This window comes from Salvelinus alpinus, chromosome 23 (assembly GCF_045679555.1).
Source record: "Salvelinus alpinus chromosome 23, SLU_Salpinus.1, whole genome shotgun sequence".
NCBI lineage: Eukaryota > Metazoa > Chordata > Actinopteri > Salmoniformes > Salmonidae > Salvelinus > Salvelinus alpinus.
In genome coordinates, this window is record NC_092108.1 from 33,501,663 (window position 1) to 33,527,632 (window position 25,970).

At 41.9% G+C, this 25,970-nt stretch overlaps 2 protein-coding genes across 15 annotated transcripts in view; both read right to left on the bottom strand.

Annotated features, from left to right (window-relative positions):
* Nucleotides 1–16,612, bottom strand: part of LOC139550834 (solute carrier organic anion transporter family member 5A1-like) — a 28,718-nt gene extending 12,106 nt beyond the window's left edge. For 2 of the 5 annotated variants that reach the window (XM_071362016.1, XM_071362021.1), the window contains exons 1-5: nt 16,363–16,509; nt 14,527–15,939; nt 6,115–6,247; nt 2,634–2,854; nt 942–1,106 (exon numbers count right to left, since the gene is read on the bottom strand). In XM_071362016.1, the coding sequence (XP_071218117.1) occupies nt 942–1,106; nt 2,634–2,854; nt 6,115–6,247; nt 14,527–15,517 (1,510 nt within the window). In that variant the 5' untranslated portion in view covers nt 15,518–15,939; nt 16,363–16,509. The other 3 variants (XM_071362019.1, XM_071362017.1, XM_071362020.1) reach the window with 3 other exon arrangements.
* Nucleotides 16,613–18,331: 1,719 nt separating this feature from the next.
* Nucleotides 18,332–25,970, bottom strand: part of LOC139550835 (nuclear receptor coactivator 2-like) — a 70,836-nt gene continuing 63,197 nt past the window's right edge. For 5 of the 10 annotated variants that reach the window (XM_071362027.1, XM_071362026.1, XM_071362022.1 and 2 more), the window contains 6 exons: nt 25,683–25,952; nt 25,024–25,101; nt 24,048–24,549; nt 23,040–23,223; nt 22,469–22,676; nt 18,332–21,464 (listed from right to left, as the gene is read on the bottom strand). In XM_071362027.1, the coding sequence (XP_071218128.1) occupies nt 21,453–21,464; nt 22,469–22,676; nt 23,040–23,223; nt 24,048–24,549; nt 25,024–25,101; nt 25,683–25,952 (1,254 nt within the window). In that variant the 3' untranslated portion in view covers nt 18,332–21,452. The remainder of the gene's footprint in view (nt 21,465–22,468; nt 22,677–23,039; nt 23,224–24,047; nt 24,550–25,023; nt 25,102–25,682; nt 25,953–25,970) is intronic. The other 5 variants (XM_071362031.1, XM_071362029.1, XM_071362030.1 and 2 more) reach the window with 3 other exon arrangements.

Here is a 25,970-nt window from a genome sequence, read left to right on the forward strand (position 1 = left end):
CGGGTGAAATTAGCAGAAGAGAGGAGTTTGCGTTTGCGAGGGAAGAGAATTCGCTTCCTTCCTTTGCACAAAGGTAATAACAACTGTTAATGGGATTCCCCCCTCAAAGTAAAACAGGAAATGACAAACTTTCACATGAGAATTTTACTTCTGGGTAACCGAGATTAGCATAACAAAAACAGGCAGTCTAGAGATGTCATGTTCTTCTTAGCTGTTGATTTACACACAGGCACAAAACTCTGTTTTCGCAGCCACGGCCAAAAACAGAGTTTTACAGAGATGTATCCATCACGATTAATCGCAAATTCTGAATTTGCTTCAATTGAGCTGTAATTTAAGATTCTTTATAAAAACAGCATTATGAGAATATTGATGTCTTGATTTTGTCCAAAGTAACAGTTAGAAAAATCTGGTCAATTGATAAAGCTCTTTCTTTAACCTTAATATCAACTTGTTTTAACATCACACTGTTGTTTTTAGCTGTATAGATTTATTTATTATGTTTTCGGTGTATTTTTAACGGTTTCAATGTACGTTCAAAATACACAAAAATACAAAGTGCACTAAAATTACAAAAAGTTTAAAGTTAATTGAGTAGATAATAGATGTGTGTTTACCTGTGTAGATACTAGGAGTGTATTTACCTGTGTAGATACTAGGAGTGTATTTACCTGTGTAGATACTAGGAGTGTATTTACCTGTGTAGATACTAGGAGTGTATTTACCTGTGTAGATACTAGGAGTGTATTTACCTGTGTAGATACTAGGAGTGTATTTACCTGTGTAGATACTAGGAGTGTATTTACCTGTGTAGATACTAGGAGTGTATTTACCTGTGTAGATACTAGGAGTGTATTTACCTGTGTAGATACTAGGAGTGTATTTACCTGTGTAGATACTAGGAGTGTATTTACCTGTGTAGATACTAGGAGTGTATTTACCTGTGTAGATACTAGCGCTGGATGCCGGGATGCCAAACTGTGACTCGATGAACTTGGGTATGAAGGTGATGAAGGCGGTGACGATGGCGCTCTCTGCAGTGTAGGACAGGCTCACAAACAGGAAGGTGACATTACTCAGGATCCTCACTGCAGCCTTAGGCAGCTCTACACAGGGACAGGGACAGGGACAGGGACAGGGAGGGAGGGAGGGAGGGAGGGAGGGAGGGAGGGAGGGAGGGAGGGAGGGAGGGAGGGAGGGAGGGAGGGAGGGAGGGAGGGAGGGAGGGAAAGGGAAGGAGAGAGAGGGGGAGAAAAATAAAGATGTAGGGGAACACAGCACGTTAGCAAAATGAGCATAAGACAGACAGAGACACGGGAGGCTGACGGACCATTTATATTATGGAGCTATGCAAGGGTACATCTGCTCACCAGGAGGACATAAAGGAGTATGTACAATGTACAGTCATTCACTTCACATTCCTATTCAGATTACCCACTACCTTAATAGGAACAACATTTTCTCTGCCCATAATTAGAATGAAACCTCATTACAGTAGTATCCTATATATATATTTCAACTTAGTAAACTTAATTAGAACATAAAACGAGGCAATGGGCTGTTATTACATTGTAAGTAATTTGTTATAGTGCGAGAGAAGTTCAGCTCTAGCTGTATATAGTGGTCTGTGGTAGCAATAGACCATGTCAAGCATTTATAGACTATGATCAGTATCAGTAACTAGGTTTCCATAAACTTGTCGAGTGATTTTATGTCGACATCTAAAAGGTTTGCATAGAAAAGAGATGCGACAATTGCCTGCTACAGTGCGTTTCCAATGAACTGTCTAAAAACAGCTGGACGTAAGGACTTCACACCTAATTAAAACACTTCGCAAAAACCTAAATGTCGAATAAAAATGGCTAAAGTCTTTATATTATCCTTGCCCTGTAAAGAACAAATATTTTTATAGTTGATTTTTTTTTTTCTTTTCCAAACAGTAGGCATTTAGAATTAAACGTGGCGAGGAGCTTTATAGTAACGTGATGACATCATGTGCCCCTTGACAATTATTTGGCAATCATAAGTTTACATCATTTGTTGCAATCAAGGAGCGGTAGCTTGACTAGCAAGCCAGCAGCCGGAGGGCTGCCAGTTCGAATACGACGGGAAAAATCTGTTGAGAAGCGAGTTGGCAACCGGAGGGTTGCTGGTATCAAATCAGATACCATTGCCTGCCGTTGTGCCCTTGAGCAAGGCACTTAACCCCCCCCAACAACAGCTCCCAGAGCGCCCAGTGTGGCAACCCCCCGCAACTCTCCAAAACCTGTATGTGTATCTTTCAGAGGTAGGGTTAAAAGCGGAAGTAAAATTTCAGGTGGACCTTGTGTGCAATTGAACAATAAAGTGATCTTAAAATGAAGAATGTTTGACAAAAGAAAACCCACTCCTGTAGAAACAGATACAAATGTTGTTGATCTTCAGAAAACTTCTCCTAGATCTGCCCGCAATTATTTTTTGGGTGAAATTGTTGTTGTCGAATAAACCTGGTCAATGGAAACCTGCATATTCATAGTATATGAGAGGCAAGCGTCAGTGAGATAACCCTGCAACCTAATAGCTATATAGTGCACTTCTTAGGGAATAGGGTGTCATTTGGGACATATCAAATCCTCTCTCTCTGTATAACATACCTTTAATGTCTTTCCCAAAGCCCATGGATGATGTAACCTTCTGGCTCTTGCTGTCGGCCTTCTCCTTGGAGATGTCATCATCGCTGGACACGTTGTCCAGGGTGATCTTTTTCCTCTTCTTCTTCTTCTTCTTGTTTCTGGGAGGCAGCTTCTTGGGGAAGGCGAACATGGGGAATATGACCAGTAGCATGGCAATGGAACAGAGCAGGAAGCCGCTCCACCTGAGAGAGCAGAGAGGGTTTAGCTTAGTGATGGGGGGGGGTAATCGATTCTCAAAAAAAGAACAAAAATGTATTAAAAAAATTGCTAGGTAGTTAATGTTAGCTAGGCCTAGTCAGCTGTACCTGCGCTAAAGCTCCTGTATTTTTCCTCCTCTACCTTGTTCTCCATCTTCTTTTTAAATCGTGAGCCAACATGTTTTCAGCACTGTTCACCGGACGTGCTACCTTGTCCCAGACCTGCTGTTTTCAACTCTCTAGAGACAGCAGGAGCGGTAGAGATACTCTGAATGATCAGCTATGAAAAGCCAACTGACATTTACTCCTGAGGTGCTGACCTGTTGCACCCTCTACAACCACTGTGATTATTATTATTATTATTTGACCCTGCTGGTCATCTATGAACATTTGAACATCTTGGCCATGTTCTGTTATAATCTCCACCCAGCACAGCCAGAAGAGGACTGGCCACCCCTCATAGCTTGGTTCCTCTCTAGGTTTCTTCCTAGGTTCTGGCCTTTCTAGGGAGTTTTTCCTAGCCACCGTGCTTCTACACCCGCATTGCTTGCTGTTTGGGGTTTTAGGCTGGGTTTCTGTACAGCACTTTGTGACATCAGCTGATGTAAGAAGGGCTTTATAAATACATTTGATTGACTTTAATTTCCATGACTGATCAAAACTAATTTTCTCATGGCTTTCTCTTGTCCCTCTGCAGCAGACATGGTGAGCAATATGTTTGGAACATCAAATCGCAATAAAAATCACAATATTGAATTGCAATACATATCGTATCAACATCTAAGTTTCGTGATTTCCTATCTTGAGGTCCCTGGGAATTCCCAGCCCTAATGTCAAGTGTAATGTAAAGTGTTTATTTTGTATATGACTGTGTGTCTAAGATTATTTTCCTCTCAGGGAGCAAGCCTAGCGGTTAAGAGCGTTGGCCAGTAACTGAAATTGCCGAGTCGACTACAGTAGGTGAAAAATCTGTCGATGTGCCCCTGAGCAAAGCACTTAACACTAATTGTGCCAGTAAGTTGCTCTGGATACGAGCGTCTGCTAAATGACTCAAATGTAAATATAAAAATGACATTCAAGTTTCTTATCCCATCCCTGTCCTATCATCTGCAATGAGTTCAATAGCACATTCCCACAACACACAAGCCCCAAATTAAACACAGCATGGAACACTGGAAGAGTAATAGTGCATTTGGAAAGTATTCAGAGATGTTCGATCTGATTCAAGTCCGGGCTCTGTCCGGACCACTCAAGGACATTCAGAGACTTGTCCCAAAGCCACTCCTTAGTTGTCTTGGCTGTGTGTTTAGTGTCATTGTCTTGTTGGAAGGTGAACCGTCACCCCAGAGTGCCCTGGAGCAGGTTTTCATCAAGGATCTCTCTGTACTTTACCCCGTTTATCTTTCCCTCGTTCCTGACTAGTCTTCCAGTCCTTGCCATTGAAAACCATCCACACAACATGACGCTGCCACCACCATGCTTCACCATAGGGATGGTGCCAGGTTTCCTCCAGACGTGGCGCTTGGCTTTCAAGCCAAAGAGTTTAATCTTGGTTTCATTAGACCATCGTCTGAGAATCCTTTAGGTGCCTTTTGGCAAACTCCAAGTGCCTTTTACTGAGGAGTGGCTTCAGGCTGGCCACTCTACCATAAAGGCCTGATTGGTGGAGTGCTGCAGAGATGGTTGTCCTTCTGGAAGGTTCTCCCATCTCCAAAGAGGAAATCTGGAGCTCTGCCAGAGTGACCATCGGGTTCTTGGTCACCTCCCTGACCAAGGCCCTTCTCCCCCGATTGCTCAGTTTGGCCGTGCGGCCAGCTCTAGGAAGAGTGTTGGTGGTTCCAAACTTCTTTGGAAGTTGGAAAGACCATGTAGCTATGTGCATAATAGCAAAGTTAATCAGCATATTGGTGTTGGAGAACAATGCGGAGTCGGCAGCAGCAGAGTGAGGAGACGAGAAAACAGCACTTGCCTTAAGACAGATCCTGCTTCTGTTGCCTGTTTGAGTGTTTGTTTAATAGCCTACTGATTCCATGAGCTCCAAGCCTCATGCAACCACAACATGTCAGATTAAGCAATTTAACAAATCTGGCCCTTTTTAATCTTTGCTATGCTGTAATAAAGGATTTACACTTTTTTCCATTAGAACAGCCTCTCAGGTATTACCTAAAATGTCCTTTTTTCCATTAGAACAGCCTCTCAGGTATTACCTAAAATGTCCTTAGTGTTATTTACACTGTTCCAAATGGTCAGAAAAAGTATAATATTGTAATATAACAGCACCTGTTTTAGGCTGGGTTTCTGTATAGCACTTTGTGACATCTGCTGATGTAAAAAGGGCTTTATAAATACATTTGATTGATTTTTTCATTGATCGCACTTCCCCTTTCCCTCTTGAGCAACCAGTAAATATTCCCTCGTTTCGAGTTTCTCTTTCATGTCCTACGCATCTCTTTTGCTGTCACATATGTTACGGTGTTCAGGGTTTGTAATAACCAATTTATTGATGCGAGTATGATAGGCTATAGGTCAGGCCCTGTTGGTCACGTGCATGCTAATGCATACATCTGTCATGTAAAGAGAGCACCGGTTGAGGGATTAGGGAATGTTTTTCCTAAATAAATGAGGGACTTTGGTAACAGAACTTTTCAGTCAAAAATGGCTATAAGAAAGACAACGCACACATGCTGTGTTTATTTTTTACCACAGCAAGTCTGAACCCAAATCAATTGCGGGCGGACTCCCCCTAGTCATTTGTGTGTCTTAATTATTTTATCAAACAGTGCTCATAAAGCATCAGACAAGCTCAGTGCATATAGTTGATTTTTTTTAAACACATAGACACAGGGTGTGTCTACATGTAGAAAAATATATGTTTAAAAATTGACTATTCGATTGGTCGAAAGAACAGGCTATTCTCGGTTGACCAAGATTTTTTGGGGGGTAGAGACGGCCCTAAAGGGAAGCCGTGGCTTGTTGGGTTTTAGTTGCAGTGTTGCTTTAGCCACAGATTGGTTCGCCGTTGGAAATAACTGACCGCTCCATTCTCTCCCGGTTACATGGTGATTTTGATATATGGATTTTAAAGGCTTACGTGATGTCTGGTTTCTTTATATAACCACAGTCTTGTTGATACAAAACTGAGCTACTCTCTCCCCATGCGTCCTATCGGTACGCGCATGCGCCTCTGTAACATTTCTATTCAATCGCATCATTTAACATATTCAGTGAAAAGTCTGGAACATTACCAGTTGCCAATGAAGCGAGGGTCACTCTGATCGATGTTGACGAAAGTCTTGGGGTCGACGTAGAAGCCGATGAGAACTCCTCCCATCAGGTACCCAGCAGCCGGACCCAGGGCTCCCATCACGTACATGACAGCTGCAGAGAGAAAGAAAGACATGACGTGAGGCATAAGGACAAATGTACATGTTGAGAATGGATAAGAAGAGTTGGAATACTAAGAGAACGGAGAATAAAGAGTATGGATGCATCCCAAATGGCACCATATTCCCTATATAGTTCACTACTTTTGACCGGAATCCAATTGGGGGCAACGTCATTTATCTAATGGTGCAAATGCTACTATGAACATGATATCCTCAAACACCTCAGCCAGAAGTTGATAGGGCTGCGTCCCAAATGGCACCCCATTCCCTATGTAGCGCACTACTTTTGAACCTTCACTATCTAGGGAATATGGTGCCATTTCTAGACACAGGCTAGGCCTTCCCTTTCTGTATCATCCAGCAGTTCACACCCACATGACACAAAACGGCTTAATACTGTATGTCATCACATCATGCACCAACCAGTCTTCCTCCTGACTCAGTGTGGCAGCAAAACACAGGAAGTTGTGAGCCCCATCTGATTGTGTGGACATGGGTTCCTGTCCAAGGCCTGGAGGCCAAGTTGCAGGCCTAATCTCTTATTTGAGCAGAGTACTATTTTTGGTGGCTGCACCCGTTATGGAACAGGTTCCGATGCAGACACACAGCAGCAGGAGCGTGGGCCCCAAAACGCCACCCTATTCCCACCCTTCTCCATGCTCACCCCAACACCAGTGTTTTATGTTACTGTGATCTATAGTGTTATTGTGTTTCCATCAGGAGTGTGACACTAAAGGCTTGTGGCGAGCAGAATTAACAACCTCTGCATCATTCAAGACTGATGCTTTGTGAGAAGGTATTAAAGTGAGAGCAGGTCCACGGGAGTCATGGCCCAGTGAGACACGGGTGCCAGCACACGAAGATGGAAACAGAAAAGTCATCCTTTTGGGTAAAACACTGGGGGAAATCCTCAATGGAAATGATGCCTAATGAACAGGCGCCTCATTTATAACTGTTGTGTACCATTTCTGAAGAAAGATAAACACATTGATTTATAAACCTTTATTTGCTGTATAATTTGGAACTATTGGCATTAAGGCCAAATCAAATGAAACGCAAACGAGCGTGTACACGCTGGAATTAGAATGCACGGTAGTGAATGGCAAAAAACAGATGGGTCGCGAGCGTCAATGCCGTCAACAGCGTCATGCCTGTAAAGTGAGCGGATAAACTGCCAGAAAATAGACTGTTTGTGCATTGTTTTGTATAGTTAAAAGGGTCGATTTAGTGTTGATAAGTTTAGCTGCCAGTGCCAATAATACATACAGTATTTGAAAACAATAACTTTATGCCTACCGTTGTTGATTTCGAGCACAGGCATATAGCCTAGGCAGCTGGGAAACTCGAGGAACTCCCTTCAAGAGAGAAAACTGTTACGTATACTGAACAAGAATATAAACGCAACATGGAACAATTTCAAAGATTTTACTGTGTTACAGTTCATATAAGGAAATCAGTCAATTTAAATAAATTCATTAGGCTCTAATCTATGTATTTCGCATGACTGGGCAGGGGCGCAGCCATCGGTGGGCCTGGGAGGCCATAGGACCACCCACTGGGGAGCCTGGCCCTGCCAATCAGAATGAGTTATTCCCCACAAAAGAGCTTAATTACGACAGAAATACTCCCAGTGGTCTTCGGTTGTGAGGCCGGTTGGACATACTGCCAAATTCTCTAAAATGGAGGCGGCTTATGGTAGAGAAATGAACATTCAAATACAGCTCTGGTGGACATTCCTGTAGTCAGCATGCCAATTGTATGCTCCCTCAAAACTTGAGACATTTGTTGCATTGTGTTGCGTGACAAAACCACACATTTTAGTGGCCTTTTATTGTCCCCAGCACAAGGTGCATCTGTGTAACGACCATGCTGTTTAATTAGCTTATTGATATGCCACACCTGTCAGGTGTATGGATTATCTTGGCAAATGAGAAATGCTCACTAACAGGGATGTAAACAAATGTGTGCACAACATTTTAGAGAAATACACTTTTTGTGACTATGGCACATTTCTAGGATCTTTTATTTCAGCTCATGAAAAATTAGGACCAACACTTTACAAGTTGCATTTATATTTTTGCTCAGCATAGAAATAACGAGACTAGCTGAATTCTTTATAAACTGCTCGGGTGTATTAGCTACAACTCGCCTCACACTCATAACAGAAAACAGGTACGGTGCCTCCCATAGGACATATAAGGTGAGTCAAAAGAAACACACAACAATAATTCACAAGGGCTACATTGCTAACATCATGACAATATAAATTGGCATACGCTACGCAGTGTATGTGAATTGATGCTCTCTAATCTTGTGCGCATATTTTAACGGCGTCTTTTCCGTGTGGTTTGGCATGCAAAAGACAAATTGTTGTTCATTATTAAGTTTATCTATAGATTATTGGGTTCATATGTCCTGCCTTGGTATAGACCCTGAGATTAAATAGGCAATGATGTCACGATCCTATCGCACAGCAATACCGTAGCCTACCCATATTTTACTTAAGCTACCGTTCTAATCTTTAGCAGTAATTTGTGCTTTATCTGGAAAAGGATTGTGTCAGTTTCTGAAAGACAAAACAATGGCAAATTGTCGTGGACGTGTCAGCAGAACGTTTGTTGAATTCAATCTTTTGCGTCAACTTTTCCCCCAACCTACAGTGCCTACAGAAAGTATGTACACCCCTTGACTTTTTCCATATTTTGTTGTGCTATAGCTTGAATATCAAATATATTTTGGGGGTCACTGACATACACGCAATAACCCATAATGTCAAAGCGGAATTATGTTTATTTACAAATTCATTACAAATTAAAAGCTGAAATGTCTTGAGTCAATAAGTATTTAACCCTTTGGTTATGGTAAGCATAAATACATTCAGGAGTAAAAATGTGCTTAAGAAGTTCCATAATAAGTTGCATGGACTCATTCTGTGTGCAATAATAGTGTTTAACATGATTTTTGAATGATTACCTCATCTCTGTACCCCACACATACAATTATGTGTAAGGCACCTCAGTCGAGCAGTGAATTTCAAACACAGATTCAACCAAAGACCAGGGAGTTTTTCCAATGCCTCGCAAAGAACAGCAATTATTTTTAAATGGGTATAAATAAAAAATAAATAAAACACTGAATATCCCTTTGAGCATGGTGAAGTAATTAATTACACTTTGGATTGTGTATAAATATACCCAGTGACTACAAAGATACAGGTGTCCTTCCTAACTCAGTTGCCGGAGATCGGCTTGATAATCTATTGCAAGACTTGAAAATGGCTGTCTAGCAATGATCAATAACCAACTTGACAGAGCTTGGAGAGTTTAAAAAAGAATAATGGGCAAATATTGAACAATCCAGGTGTGCAAAGCTCTTAGAGACTTACCCAGAAAGACTCACAGCCATAATGGCTGCCGAAGGCAATTGTAACATGTATTGACTCAGGGGGTTGAATACTTTTCATTCATCTTAAATCCACTTTGACATTACAGAATATTTTGTGGAAATCGTTGAGAAAAATAAGACATCAATTTTAATCCCAATTTGTAGCCCAACAAAATTTGGAAACAGTCAATGGGTGTGAATAATTTCTAAATGCAATGTATATATTTGGTTTGCTGTTTTTGTTTTCAGTTGGTGTCCTCTACATTAGGTCATACAGGCAGTTCTGTTTCAGTTGGGGCTGGGATCTGGGGGGCTATCTATGGGAAATAAAGCAGATTTGTTGGAAAGGTGTAAGATGACAGTGCAGTGTCAGCAGGTTGCCATGACGATGCAGTCATCCCACATTTCATTGTGCCTGACCCTGTGCCGCCTGTCTCCCTCCCTCCCGCAAGGTCACAGGGTTCCAATTGATCCAGCTGCCAGGCTGAGGCTCGCATCATTTTTCTGTAACATCCGGCCCGTTACGCTTGCACCAATCTCCTTTATGAGTACAGGACGCGGACACTAACAGTAAAACACCTAATTTCACCCGTCTGAGCTCATGTACTCAGGGCTGTAGAGACACAGAACAGCTCCTTAAGAATATACTGTATGTAATTAAGCAATGTATTAAAGATAATAATGGACTCTGACTGAATGGGTAGTTCACCACTTTGTTCCCCATTCAAATGAACCACACTATCCGTACAGGACAACCAGTTCAAAACCTGTACATGTCTCTGAATCTGCCTTGGTCTAGGAGACTGACAGAAGAGCAGTTGGGGAACGGGGTCACCTGTCAACTTTATTGCTCCACAGTCACACACACACAAAAAGCATTTGTGCCTCCAAAGAGAAGCTTAAAAATGTAACCATTATTTTTCTAACTCAATGGTTACGTCACCCTGTTTTTATTACAGGGCAATTGCATCATGTAGAAACCAACAGGAGCATTTCACATTCAATTCATTCAACAATTTATGAGGACTGCATTTCCACAAGAGCCAGACAATGATGATGGGATGTATCCCAAATGGCACCCTATTCCCTACATAGTGCACTACTTTTGACCAGGGTCATGGGGCCTCATTTATAAACTGCATATGCACAAAATATACCCTAAAATGTGCATGCGCCAGTTTTCACACAAAATGTTTTATTAAAAATGACTTGACGTGAGAATCCCCTCCCCGCAGACTTTAGACAATGTGTACGCACATCTAGTGGTTAAATTATTATCTGCAAGTAAGTATTTTGTGCAAATGGGGGATATGATGAAAAGCTTATTAACTAAAAACGGGAAAACAAATGAACAAGAAAGCAACCATTCTTGTTTTAGATTTTTTTTATCTTGTAATTCATCTTATAATTAGACAGTCTTTAACCTATTTATTTTATTTTCATAACCATTACATACAACAAATTATCATGCGCATTTCTAATTTAATTGGACCTAGTAGCCTAGTAAATAGATAGGCTATATGTATTTCAAGTTTTGCAATATCACAGGCAGTGTGGTTTATAATACCGGTATACAGTCAAATTTAACAGCGGATCTTTTACGTTGAAGTAGGATTTACAGTTGAAGTCGGAAGTCTACATACACCTTAGCCAAATACATTTAAACTCAGTTTTTCACAATTCCTAACATTTAATCCTAGTAAAAATCCCTGTTTTAGGTCAGTTAGGATCACCACTTTATTTTAAGAATATGAAATGTCAGAATAATAGTAGAGAGAATTATTTATTTCAGCTTTTATTTCTTTAATCACATTCCCAGTGGGTCAGAAGTTTACATACACTCAATTAGTATTTGCTAGCACTGCCTTTAAATTGTTTAACTTGGGTCAACCGTGTAGGGTAGCCTTCCACAAGCTTCCCACAATAAGTTGGGTGAATTTTGGCCCATTCCTCCTGACAGAGCTACTGTAACTGAGTCAGGTTTGTAGGCCTCCTTGGTTGCACACACTTTTTCAGTTCTGCCCACAAATTTCCTGTAGGATTGAGGTCAGGGCTTTGTGATGGCCACTCCAATACCTTGACTGTGTTGTCCCTTAAGCCATTTTGCCACAACTTTGGAAGTATGCTTGGGGTCATTGTCCATTTGGAAGACCCATTTGCGACCAAGCTTCAACTTCCTGACTGATGTCTTGAGATGTTGCTTCAATATATCCACATATTTTTCCTCCCTCATGATGCCATCTATTTTGTGAAGTGCACCACCTACCTTCGCTTCTTTGGGCACAGGGACTATGGTGGTCTGCTTGAAACATGTAGGTATTACAGACTTGGTCAGGGAGAGGTTGAAAATGTCAGTGAAGACACTTGACAGTTGGTGCGCGCATGCTTTGAGTACACGTCCTGGTAATCCGTCTGGCCCAGCTGCTTTGTGAATGTTGACCTGTTTAAAGGTTTTGTTCACATCGGCTACCGAGAGCATTATCACACAGTCATCCGGAACAGCTGGTGCTCTCCTGCATGCTTCAGTGTTTCTTGCCTCGAAGCGAGCATAAAAAGGCATTTAGCTCATCTGGTAGGCTTGCATCACTGGGCAGCTCGCGTCTGGGTTTCCCTTTGTAGTCCGTAATAGTTTTCAAGTCCTGCCACATCCGACGAACGTCAGAGCTGATGTAGTAGGATTCAATCTTAATCCTGTATTGACGCTTTGCTTGTTTGATTGTTCATCTGAGGGCATAGCGGGATGTCTTTTAAGTGTCCGGATTAGTCTCCCACTCCTTGAAAGCGGCAGCTCTAGCCTTTAGCTCGATGCGGATGTTGCCTGTAATTCATGGCTTCTGGTTGGGATATGTACGTACGGTCACTGTGGGGACGACTTCGTCAATTAAGTTATTGATGAAGGCGATGACTGAGGTGTTGTACTCCTCAATGCCATTGGACGAATCCTGAAACATATTCCAGTCTATGCGAGCAAAACAGTCCTGTAGTGTAGCATCCGTGTCATCTGACCACTTCCGCATTGAGCGAGTCACTGGTACTTCCAGCTTTAGTTGTTGCTTGTAAGCAGGAATCAGGAGGATAGAATTATGGTCAGATTAGCCAAATGGAAGGCAGGGGAGAGCATTGTATGCATCTCTGTGTGTGGAGTAAAGGTGGTCTAGGGCTTTTTCCCCTCTGGTTGCGCATGTAACATGCTGGTAAAAATTTGGTAAAACTGATTTAAGTTTGCCTGCATTAAAATCCCCGGCCACTAGGAGCGCCACTTCTGGGTGAGCATTTTCTTTGCTTATGGCCTTATAGAGTTGGTTGAGAGTGGTCTTAGTGCCAGCTTCGTTCTGTGGTGGTAAATCGAAGCCTATGAATATTATAGATGAGAACTCTCTTGGCAGATAGTGTGGTCTACAGCATACCATAAGGTACTCTACCTCAGGCGAGCAATACCTCGAGACTTCCTTAATATTAGACATCGCGCACCAGCTGTTTTTTACAAATGGACACACACCCCCACCCCTCGTCTTACCAGACGTAGCTTCTCTGTTCTGCCGGTGCATGGAAAATCCCGCCAGCTCTATATTATCCGTATCATCGCTCAGCCACGTCTCGGTGAAACACAAGAAATTACAGTTTTTAATGTCCCGTTGGTAGGATAATCTTAAAATCGTAGGTCATCAATTTTATTCTCCAGTGGGAGTTTACTTGCTCGCCTACGGAGTCCAAGAGAATAATTATGTTGTATTGTGTTGGTCAAGCATGGGCACACTCATGACAACCTGACCTAATAAACCTAGTAGCAACAAAATCTCACACTGTTTTGAGATTATATACACAGTAGTATGTATAATCTTAGATTAAAAGCCACTAAGAACCCTCTTAATATGTAAAAGAACATCTGGTTATCTAGCCTTTTCTGGACTAACTATAGGTTCATTCTCTAATTTCCAAAGCCTATAAATCCCTCTTCCTGGAACTCATGAGAATAACATACAACAAATAAACATTTGCTCCATTACCTAAGAGTTATGTCCTGTCCTCAGAGTAACTGTCTGTCTGTGGCTCTATCAGACTGAATAGAGATCTGTCAAGGACCATTAGTGTTGTCCACTCTAGCCTACATCCCAAATGGCACCTTATTCCCTATATAGTGCACTACTATTGACCAAAGTCTGTCCTCCTTCACAGCCCTCGTGTTCCAGCTAGCCAGACAGGTAATGATGGGCCAAGTTCTGTCACATCTTTGCCAGTGTGTATCCAGCCATTGTACAGCTGGCACCAAGTGACCGCATGATCAAAGTTGCTCAGTCCTTTGTGAGCCAGCCTTCCACAAGAACACCGTTAGACTGGATCTAGGAGAAGAAAGGGGACTGACTTTGGGCTGTGTCAAAGGCTTTCTTTAGAGGGTTCTAGTCAAAAGTAGTGCACTATATAGGGAGTAGGGTGCCATTTGGGACACAAACGGGAGCTAATTATTTTGTGGAGTTTATTTTCTCTGAGTGTACCGGAGGCAGGCACCAGGCAGCCACATGGGCCACCACAGAATACAAGGCTGTATCCTAGCTATTCTTTATTTTCAGTGTTTAGGCCTTAATTAGGTTTACCTTGTTTCAGACCACTGGAGAGAAAGATCTAGGGACAAGGATTGATTGAATAACTGAAGTCAAAGTTTAAGTAGCCAATGTCATAATGTATTGTAAGGCCTTGTGTATAGGCAGAGGCAGGTGGAAAGGCAGGAGAAATTCCATCTGAAACCAAACAGTAGGCCTAGTCAGTAAATCTGGCACAGAGGTGGCTAGCTGAGTTGCCTTCCTCCTTTATCTCCTAGTTTATTACCGGTGCGCTGTGTAGTCTTTCGGACCTTTCACACCCCATCTCACACACACACTCACGTCTTACCTAGATAAAGAGAGGCATTCTCCTTCTTGACGTTGTCGTCCAGGTAGGTGGGTCCCAGGGTGTAGATGGGCGTCGACCCCATGCCTACCAGGATCTGTGCAATGATGAACAGGGCCACGTACAGGTTGTGCTCATTTCCCTCCTGGTCTCTGGGACAAGACACATCCAGGAAGTCCTTGCCACTGCCGTTGTTGTTCATACACAGGCCCTCGTTGCCCCGGGACGAGTTCACCTCCAGGATTTGGTACGGAGGGGAGATGAAGTGAGGCAAGGAGAAGAGTGCTGCTCCGACGGCTATAAACACTGCACCCACGGCCAACCATCTGGGCCTCTGCCCTCGGCCTCCGAAGTAACTGATGAAGACCACCACCAGCAAACTGCCTATGTCAAAGCAGCTGACGAGCAGGCCGGACTCAGAGCTCCGGAGGCTGTACCTCTTCTCTATGGTGGTGATGACACTGCTAAGGTAGCCAGACACCATCAGTGACTGGATGAATGTCAGGTAGCACATGCAAAATAAAAAACAGCGAGAGTCTTCGAGAATTGCATTAATGTATTTCCTAGTGGGTAAACGCATCAGGTGTAACCTCGAGGTGAGGAAGCCTTGCCTCGTTGGGTTTTTACTCCTGGGCTTGCTCACCTGTGTCTCGGTGTTAAATGAACTACTCATCCCCACCACACTAGAACTGGAAGGGGAATAGTTAACATTAGTCCTAGTGGAGGATTCAGGTAGAGGTTGGTTCAGGTTGATCCTCTGTGGGAGTTGGATTAATTCAGCGCACTTTTCCTCAGTTATTGACACCTGCTGCTGCATAGACTTGGCCAACAAGGACTTGCTTTGCTGGCCTGAGTCATTCAGAGCAGGTAAACTTTTGGATTTGAAGTTAGTGCTAGCAGGGTCCTCCTCCTCATACTGACTCAATAACTCATCATCCGCTTGAAGGGGTTCTGACAGGTCATTCTCTGTCTCCTTGTGGTCATCAGATGCCATTGTGTTTTGTTGATGAGCTGGCTGAATTCACAAGAGTAGGTTTAAAAGTCCAGTCACTGCGTTCAATAGCTGACACCACTTACACTATAATATACACATTTCATCCAGTAAAAAATAGCTTCGGGCTGCAAGCCAGGCCCAATAAAAGTGAGGAAAATAAGGGATAATGGCTTCTGCGTTGGCTTATCTTTGCACTGCCTCTATGTTTATCTCGCGAACCCTTGTGCTCTGCCAGCATCTGATTCTAGAGCTCGAGGCCTCTGGTGTCGTAGATTGTCTGTCATGCCTTTAACCGCTGCAGATGCTCACCATCACTAGCGTTAGCTGAGGCGGTAGAGGATGTTGGTGTTTTGAGTCAAGCAGAAAGAAAATAGACTTGGGTCGATGACACGGCAGAGTTGACATGCTCCCCCTGGAATCCCCTTTACAAAAAGAAGAAAGTAATACATTTCAGACATATTGAGTGTTTTCACCTCCCCAGTACCACCTAAGGGTAGCTGTCATTGTCATAACATAATCTGTATGTTTTGAGTAGCTAGGCATCTAATGTTAACGTTAGACATGAAAACGAACAAATTAAACCGGTCTCGACATTCAACAAAAAAAAAACTCACATGCTACTAAAAACACCGTTGAATGGCCATCTAGCATTTACCGACGTCGACCAGTTTTCAATACAGCCCCTACATAAAAAAAAGGCATAAATAAGTAGCTAGCTAACGTTGTCTACAGTCGCCTAGTAAACACTGCGGCTAGCTCTGGCGAGCGGCTGCTGTTGATCTGCTGGTGGCAGGCTTGTAGCTAGCTAATAATAGCTGTTAATGAAAATACAATCGCTAACAAACCTGACGATTTTAAGCAATAGCAGGGCCCTTGATTCTTCATTTAAAGGTCCCATTTAAAACCCATTTTACGGCCGTTATCAAATTGCACCAGACAAAGATATCGTCATCCCTGTCTGTAGCTTTACATTCTGACTCACTCATTCACCTACTCACTGAAGAGAATGAAGTTGTTTACCACGACCCGGGTAGTACTAGCCTCTGTAGCTTCCGAGGCCCCTCACTGGTTCGATTTTACTGGGGCGGAAGTGTCGTGTGGCCATATCAAATATTTGTATAACTCATTGTTCTATCTGTGGCCATATGAAGTGATGCTAATGCTTGGGGGCGAAGTTGCTGCTAAAAACAGATCAAGAATCAGGTTATTGTACAAAGCCCAGTACTTGACCATGCAGCTGTTAATGGTCAATGCAGACTTGTGATCAGTTGCCAGTCGCAGTTTGCTTCTGCATCTGGCAAATGCAATGCCAGTGATATAATATCGTCAGTTCAATCATGCGTGTCTATGACTTCGTTGCATTCGGAAAAATGAAACTTCACTTCATACTATTTTTTAAAATACTGATATAGTCGCATTTATCAGCTTTATTGGATGGTATGTATTTTCTGTGTGTTCGGTAAAATAAAATTATCTGCTGGACAATTATGCCCTCTGCTGACAAGGGGAAGAACACAGGATGGCCCAACCAGGTGATGTTCATACAGTGCCTTCAGAATGTATTCATACCCCTTGAATTATTCCACATTTTGTTGTTACAGCCTGAATTCAAAATGGATGAAATATATGTAATTCCTCTCACCCATCTACACACAGTACCCCATAATGACAAAGTGAAAAATGTTTTTAGACATTTTTCCAAATGTATTAGTAATTACAGTACATCAAGTTTGCACACCTACTCGTTACAGGGTTTATCATTATTTTTACTATTTTCTAGTAAAATGACAGCATACCCTTAACATGATGTAGCCACCACCATGTTTGAAAATATGAAGAGTGGTACTCAGTGATATGTTGTTGGATTTGTCCCAAACATAATGTGTTGTATTCAGGCATTCATGTGCATTTCTTTGCCACATTTTTAGCAGTTTGACCATGCAGCTCTTAATGGTCTGCCGGTGGCCTTATTGCAAACAGGATGCATGTTTTGGAATAGTTTTGTTCTGTACATGCTTCCTTTTCACTCTGTCATTTAGGTTAGTATTGTGATGTAACTACAATGTTGTTGATCCATCCTCAGTTTTGTCCTATCACAGCCATTAAATTCTGTTTTTAAAGTCACCATTGGCTTCATGGTGAAATCCGTGAGCGGTTCCCTTCCTCTTCAGTAACTGAGTTAGGAAGGACACTATCTTTGTAGTGACTGGATGTATTGATACACCATCGAAAGTGTAATTAATAACTTCACCATGCTCAAAGGAATATTCAATGTCTGCTTTTTTGTTGTTGTAATTTTTAAAATCTAACAATAGGTAGGAAATATCCCTGGCCTTTGTGGTTGAAATTCACTGCTCGACTGAGGGACCTTACAGATAATTATGTGTGGGTAGAGATGTAGTCATTCAAAAATCATGGTAAACTCTTTTTGCACACAGTGAATCCATGCAACTTCTATGACTTGTCAAGCACATTTTTACTCCTGAACTTATTTAGGCTTGACAACTGAAGGGGTGGAATACTTAGTACACATTTCAGCTTTTCATTTTAACTTTGTAAAAATTTCTAAAAACATAACTCCACTTTGACATTATGGGGTATTATTGTGTGTAGGCCTGTGACAATATTTTTAATCCATCTTAAATTCAGGCTGTAACAAAATGTGGAAAGTCAAGGTACACAGATACCCTGTTGTAATACATGTAACAGTTGTTACTAAAGTGTGGCTAACTGATTACATTACATAATATTCTGTCAACCTTATGGGATAGAGACAAAAATTGAAGACCAAGTCAATCAGTAATTACACTTCAATCAACATAATAAAAATAATTTATTTACAATGCCATAAATCATAAATTAGCAAGCAGCATTGGCAAAAGCAATATTAGTCAACAGCTTGCATAAGGTGTAAATTAATTTTGCATAAAATGCCCACAGTGGATGAACATCGATGCAGGTGAACATAGTGCTATTTAGTATGAACATCACACCTGCAAAAATACATTTCTGAACCGTAACAATGAGCTTTCTACACGAAAACTCTTGTTTTACAATATTGCTTTGATTTACCATTTCGTTGTTTACATACTCATCTTAAAAGACAGTCAATATGAAACAACTGTACAAATAATACAACCCACAACTGATCACAAATAAAAATGTGGGAGAGAAAAAAAGATCTGTGAAAACCAACCAAATAAGCCAGGGGTGTAGTAGTCTAACCATAGCACAAGTACAATGGTTGCATCTGAAATGGCATCCTATATAGGGTGTCATTTCAGATATGGCCATTGAGTGACGATGCACACTTCAGTATTGTCATCTCACTATACATATATGATACAACTGTCAACTTCACAGTAATACACAATACAGAAAAACAGGTCTAAGGCATTATGCTAGGTCTTTAGCATGTTAAGGTACTTGCATGTAATATTTACCAATTGATCAAATAGCAAACTATAAATTAAGAAAAAAAAATATTGATCAGTCAGAATCAGAGAAGAAAAAGGTAATTCAATTCAACCAAACCTTGTGAGTGAATTGAATATTCGTATGCACACTCTTTCCTTAAAACTTGTCGTCGTGATTGCCAAGATGCATACCTTACAAAAGGCTGTTAACACAGTAACACTTCATGGCTTACGTTTATTTTAAAGGTTGTATAGTAAAATCTTTGGATTTGCAATGAGAGCAGTACATCCATTCTATGACAAAAAAAAATCTTTCCTTTTTTTGTGACTTAATTTGCATCAGAGCATCCTAATCTTCAAAATTTGCTCAACTCTTAAAAAATGCCTTGTTTAGGAAAATGTAACATGAATTGGGAGAAATTGGCCATCACAAAAATAAGAAATATCCTTTGCATCGTCAAAGAGATATCATAATAACCAGTGCAAACCTACAAAATAGATATTTTCTGGCCACACATTTTCACAAACACTTGATTATGTGAGGCCAACTTCATTTCAGCATTTGCAGACAATTTGGAATTTTCATAATTCAAAAAAAAAGCTAAATTATATATTATTCTTTTTTTAAATTATAAGTTCTGTGAGATCTCATATTTGCTATGTGCTTACAGACTATAACTAAACTGGAGTAGTACAGGAATATGGCGTGAAAAATACATATTGCCTGTCCATTTTACACATGACTGAAGCAGAACTTGTTTTGTACCTTCCAGGTGATCTATAGACATTACCCCCAATCAACAGTCAGAGACCACCCTAAAGAATTCAGTTATGCCTGTTGGCAGGCCTGTCCATTCCTTTCATTTTGAGGTTGAGGTGAAGTGCAAGGAAAAATCATTATGCAATGAGTTGAAACCCTGAAAAAAAACTGTCCTTTGTGAGTTAATCAACACAAACGATATGACTGTCACATTTCAGTGGTTGTTTTTTGTAACACCAGGCTGGAGAGAAAACAGACATCTTATTTCATTAATTTATACTGCAATATATACACAACCTATGAACATTCACCTTCATACATATCGCAGCAGGGGGATTCACTTTAACATTTCATCTAAAACTACAGGACTTAAAATATGGAATTCAATTAGACACAATAAGGTAACATTTTAAGGGATACTTGTTAAGTCACTTAACCATTTCCTCCCTCTTATAGTGTCATACAAATAATGTTTCTAAAGTTTAAAAACTATAAATACCTGTAAAACATTTATTTTATAAACCTTTCAAGAGACTACTTTAGTTAGGCTTACAATATAACCATTCAAAATCAAACACAATTGTATAGTTTATGCTCTTCGAGCTATTTATAATATATCACTTGTCTCACACCCGTGCATGTGTATACAGCACAAACGCACAAAGAAAATATATATATTTTTTAAAGACCCGGAGAGAGAGTAGTAAAGAGTGTATTTTCTGAGGGGAGCCATAGTCTGGGTTCTATCCCTTAATTAATACATTCATCTGACCAGATGCCTGCTGACAGGATCAGTTTTGAGTCTATATTCTGTGAGTATGGGTCGGTGTATGCATGTATGTATACGTGTGTTTGTCTGTATCCATTTTCTTTGTGTGTATGCAAGTGTCAGTGTGAGCTGGACGATATGGACAAAAATCCATATTGCGACAAATTGCCTGACTTGATGCGATAATGATAAATAGAACGATAAGTTTACCACAGTTAATTTATTATCCTTTAAACTACTACTAGTTTGATGGTTGTAGCCTACAATTGTCCCATTAACATTAACCCATATTAGCAAACCTACAGCACCAGGCAAAAGGTTTGGACATACCTACTCATTCAAGGGTTATTCTTTATTTTTACTATTTTCTACATTGTAGAATAATAGTGAAAACATCAAAACTATGAAATAACACATATGGAATCATGTAGTAACCAAAAAAAAGTGTTAAACAAAACTAAATATTTTATTTATTTGAGATTCTTCAAAGTAGCCACCCGTTGCCTAGTTTTGATGTCTTCACTATTATTTTACAATGTAGAATATAGTAAAAATAAACAAAAACCCTGGAATGAGTAGGTGTGTCCAAACTTTTAACTGGTACTGTATTTCATACTTCACATTTCTCTAGTATAGGCTACTTATTGTAATGAACGATATCAGCAAAATGCCTGCGATAAGTGGTCGGTATGGTTGGTGTTGATCATTTCAGTTTATCGAATATTGTGTGTTTTTTTGTGTGTGTGTGTGTGTGTGTGTGTGTGTGTGTGTGTGTGTGTGTGTGTGTGTGTGTGTGTGTGTATGGGGAGGACCTAAGTCACACTAAGGTGAATGCAGTTGGTTGGTTCAGGAAGTTGTGTTCTTCAGTAGGTGAGTCTTTGTCCAATCAAAGACCCGGGTAGAACTGCAGGAGCTCCTTGATTGGTTGGATGCCAGTGTTTTCATTGGGTGTTGGCCGTTTATACTGTGTTGTCCCACAATCGACCGGGGTTAGCAATAGTTCTGAAAAAGAACATGGTTATATCATTTTAAAAAGGCAGAATTCAGTGAAATAAGACTGACAAAATTCTAAAAGAGACACAGGGGATTTGAAGGACGTAGGACGTATGCCCTCGATGACCCATCGGTGCAGTCTGTTTTGATGTGTAAACGTTTTTAAATCCTTAATGTTGGGCAGACAACATACGATGAAACGTTACTCGCTCGAGTTGCTTCACATGTCAATCCCAACTGTTCTAGAATGAGGCTATCGCCTCGTCTCAAGCCATTATCATTCACCTGTGTAAGTTGGAACACATGGAGACTTTTGTTTAATGTTCACTACACCACCACACTAAGGCTGCCTCCCAAACGGCAACCTATTCCCTCAATAGTGCTCTACTTTATACCAGGGTCCATAAGGCTCTGGTTAAAAGTAGTGTAAAAAGTGGGATGTTATAGTACCATTTGGGAAAGCAGTATACTACTATACATCAGAGTCCACTGCATACATAGCAAGCAAACCAGTACTAGCTGGCAAGCGACTGAGGGCAGATCCTCTGGTAAAGAGCTTTTTTCTAAAGTACTTCTAAATCGCTAGAGAGAAACTACAGTACACACAGGGGTAGATGGAACTGGCACTGGACACACACACACACATTACACAGTCCCACATTACACAGTCCCACACACACACACTCATTACACAGTCCCACACACTCATTACACAGTCCCACATACACACACACACTCATTACACAGTCCCACACACTCATTACACAGTCCCACACACATTACACAGTCCCACACACACATTACACAGTCCCACACACACATTACACAGTCCCACACACACACACACTCATTACACAGTCCCACACACACACACACTCATTACACAGTCCCACACACACACACATTACACAGTCCCACATACACACACACAGACACTCATTACACAGTCCCACACACAGTCTCCCACACACAGTCATTACACAGCCCCACACACCCCCTTTCTCTCCCCTCACCTGCTCAGGGCCCATGGAGGAAAGGCTTTCTGTAGACACAGAGGTCATGGTCATCTGGCCTGCTGACAGTTGGTTCATGTTGCTCATGCTGCCGTTGGCGTTGGAGGCCATGGGGACACCGCTCATGTTCGGGTTGGCGTTGCTGCCGTTGTACATTCCACTGTTAGGCTGTTGGGGCACGTACTGCTGAGACTGTTGCGTGAACATGCTGTAACGGAACATGGAAACAAAAAAGTACATATTCAGTCACTGATTTTACCACAAGTTGATGAAAATATTTGTATAATGACAGCATACTGGATACATTCCACAGACAGTATACATTAATGCAAAGTCAAAACATAAGTATATGATCATAAGAACCATGACAACTAAATAGACGCTAAATGCATACGTTAGTAGTAGGTTTGCAAAATGACCAGGTTTTCCAGAAATCCTAGATGAAGAATTACAGATTTCCTGCATATTCCCTCCTTATTCAGGGAATCCCCCAACCAGAATTTCTGGAAACCCTTTCCGAAGATCCTTATCAGTTATCAGAAATCTAGTCAGAGCTGCCAGTCAGTCTCACCTGTTTCCTGACATGTTGCCCTGAGGCCAGCCGTTCATCTCAGAGGATGGCTGGTAGGTGGAGTTGGCCTGGGTCTGCTGTTGCATCATGGGGCTCTGGGCATGGCTCATGCGTGGGGACATGACAGGGCTCTGGGGGGTGGCGCCGCCGATGAAGCCTGCGTCCTGCTGCTGCTGGTTGATACCTGACAGGACCAACAAGGAGATATTTTATCAATACTGAGGGGTGGAGTACAGCAGAAAACACGAATTTAAATTGTCAAGACAAGATAGCTTGAGGTGCAGTCTGTTTGTGCCATCATTCCAAGTCATTGTCACTCATTGTCATGCCATGTTTGACTTGACAATGACAGCAATGAAGTTGGTAAGAGAGCACAAACATACCTGGGACCAGGCTAAAGATAAGCTATGTGTTGTAGTTGCCTGCTGCAGGTATGTTCATGTAGGAAGAAACAGAAATACAGGAAGAGCCAGTAAAGTAAAATATATGCAGTTGGGTCAAAAAAGTTGCACAAGCAGAAAATCAATAGTCACATGAATGGGTAAGAAGAGGGGGATGGAACTTGGTCAAAATACTACAGGTCAGCCACAACCATTAGCCTATGTGAACAACACCAACACAAAGCAATCTAAAATGTGATAATGCTATTCGTAATTCTTATCCATGTATCATATGAAATCGATTGTTTTGACTAGCATGACAAGAGAATGATTAGTTAATACTATGGATTGTGAGTCCTTGGATTTCTTCAGGTAGATAGAATTTGGAGATTACATGAGGCATACTACTTCATTAATGTTCAGCTAAACCATGACAAAATGGAGAACGTATGAGAAACAAAACACCTCCACACAGTCACGCAGCCACCAAATTAAACCAGTGTATGAATAGAATGATTATCAGTTAAAATTCAACCTAAGCTGTGATAGGAAGCCAGTAGCACAATGCTCCATGGTGTCTGAGACAGAAGTACACACAGCGAGGTGACCGGGCAGTATCAGAGTATACCTGAGCTGGGAAACTGGAAGGCACTGTGCTGCTGCATTTGTGGACTCACTGCGGCTCCAAACTGTCCGCCTACGGTTCCCATCATCCCTTGCTGATTAGCCAGACTCATCTGGGAGGAGCCATGCGGGATCGGGGAGGAGTGGAGAGGGGAGAGGAGCTGCTGAGCCCCCGGGAGACCAGGGGACAGCGGGGAGAAGGGGCTGGTGGAGGGCGGTGGGGATGTGAGCCCAGTACCGTAGCTGGCCGGGTAGGGGAACTGCTGGGGGTTTGCCTGGGGGATCCGAGGGTTGGTGCCCATGGAGGCAGGCATGGAGCCGGGGGGCATGCCGGGGGACTGCGAGGGCCCAACTGCCCCAGCCACTGCAGCCATATTGGGGGGGATGTTGAGGCCCTGGGCCCGCATCAGCATGGCTCTCTGGTGGACGTGCTGCTGGCGCTGCCGCAGGTGGTTACTCAGGTACTCCCTCTGTCTCTGGGCCAACATCTGAGCATTAAGGGTTCCCTGGAAGGACAGACGGTCAAATACACATTTTGATTTTAGACATTTAGGGTGCGTCCCAAATGGCTCCCTTTTCCCTATATAGTGCACTATGGGCCCTGGTCAAAATAAGTAGACTATATAGAGGGCCGATTTTTGTCACAGTGCATGGTCAGGGGGCCGTAACATAATTATAATAATTTGTACACTGTAAATTGACTACAACTAAGCCCAAAAATAGATTGTTTTGGAAAGACACGATCACATCTTTTTTTATTCGTGGGAATACTTGGGAACAGATTTCCTAAATTAAAACAAATTTGTAGCTGAATTCGTAGAAGGCCAAAACTGCCTGTTGCAGACCCCGATATAGGGAATAAGGTACTGTCAAAAGTAGTACACTATATAGGGAATAGGCTCTCATTTGAGATGCAAGCTTTGAGTCACACACACACATGGAGCTGTTACAATAATGATCTGCTACAGTATTTGACTAACCTGGTTGGGTACACTGGGTCTGAGAGGTAAGTTTATGTTGGACACGCCCATCTGATTCATCATTGGCTGACGATTCTGCTGAGGAAATAAGAAAATGACTTGAAACATTTTAACAACTTAAATATGTTCCTTACATAGACCTTCACATTCTGTAAGGCCCATTACTCGATTAAGAACAAAGACATTAAGATAATGCACAACATTGAGTCATCGTTATGATTTGTTTAATACATTTCTCAAACTCTCCAACAGGTGGCAGTAGCTGCCTCAGAGAGGAGACTATAAGCTCTTATTTTCAGATGTCCAGTTCAGTTTGCAATGTTCTTAAATGTCAAGTTCCTTTATGATTTTGACGAGGGAGGGGCATGGTTGTGCAATTATCGTATTTATTCCAAACGCAACACTATTTCAAGCTTTAGCCTATAGATAGTCCTTTTTAGATCAGGACGTTCATATATGCCCTATGATTTACAATGAGGGCTCTAGGTGTGGTTTGTCTGATTTTGAAAAAGGGGAAAGTTAGTATATCGGGCCACAGTATATATTATTTAGAACATCATTTCAAGCTTTTAAAATGTTTCTTTGCAGTTGAAGACATGAATTGGAACAGGGCCAATATAAATTACAGTGAGGGCTCCAGGGGTGGTGTGTCGCCCTACCAGCTGTGCCTGTAGTCGGTGCTGCAGCTGCAGCCTCAGGTTGTTGGGTTGGGCGGGCACCGGGCCTCCTGGTCGGGCAGGGAGTCGCAGCATGGGGTAGCCCATCCGCTGGCCCATCAGACCGGGCATACCGTGGAAAGCAGGGTCTTGATGGCCCATGTAGTTGCCCTGTGCCATGCTGCCAGCCTGGGGGTAGTGCTGGCTGTACATGGGTGGCTTCATCATGGGCGACTCCTGACTAGGATACTGCTCCTGCTCCACTTGCTGGCCCTACAAAGATAGATCAAA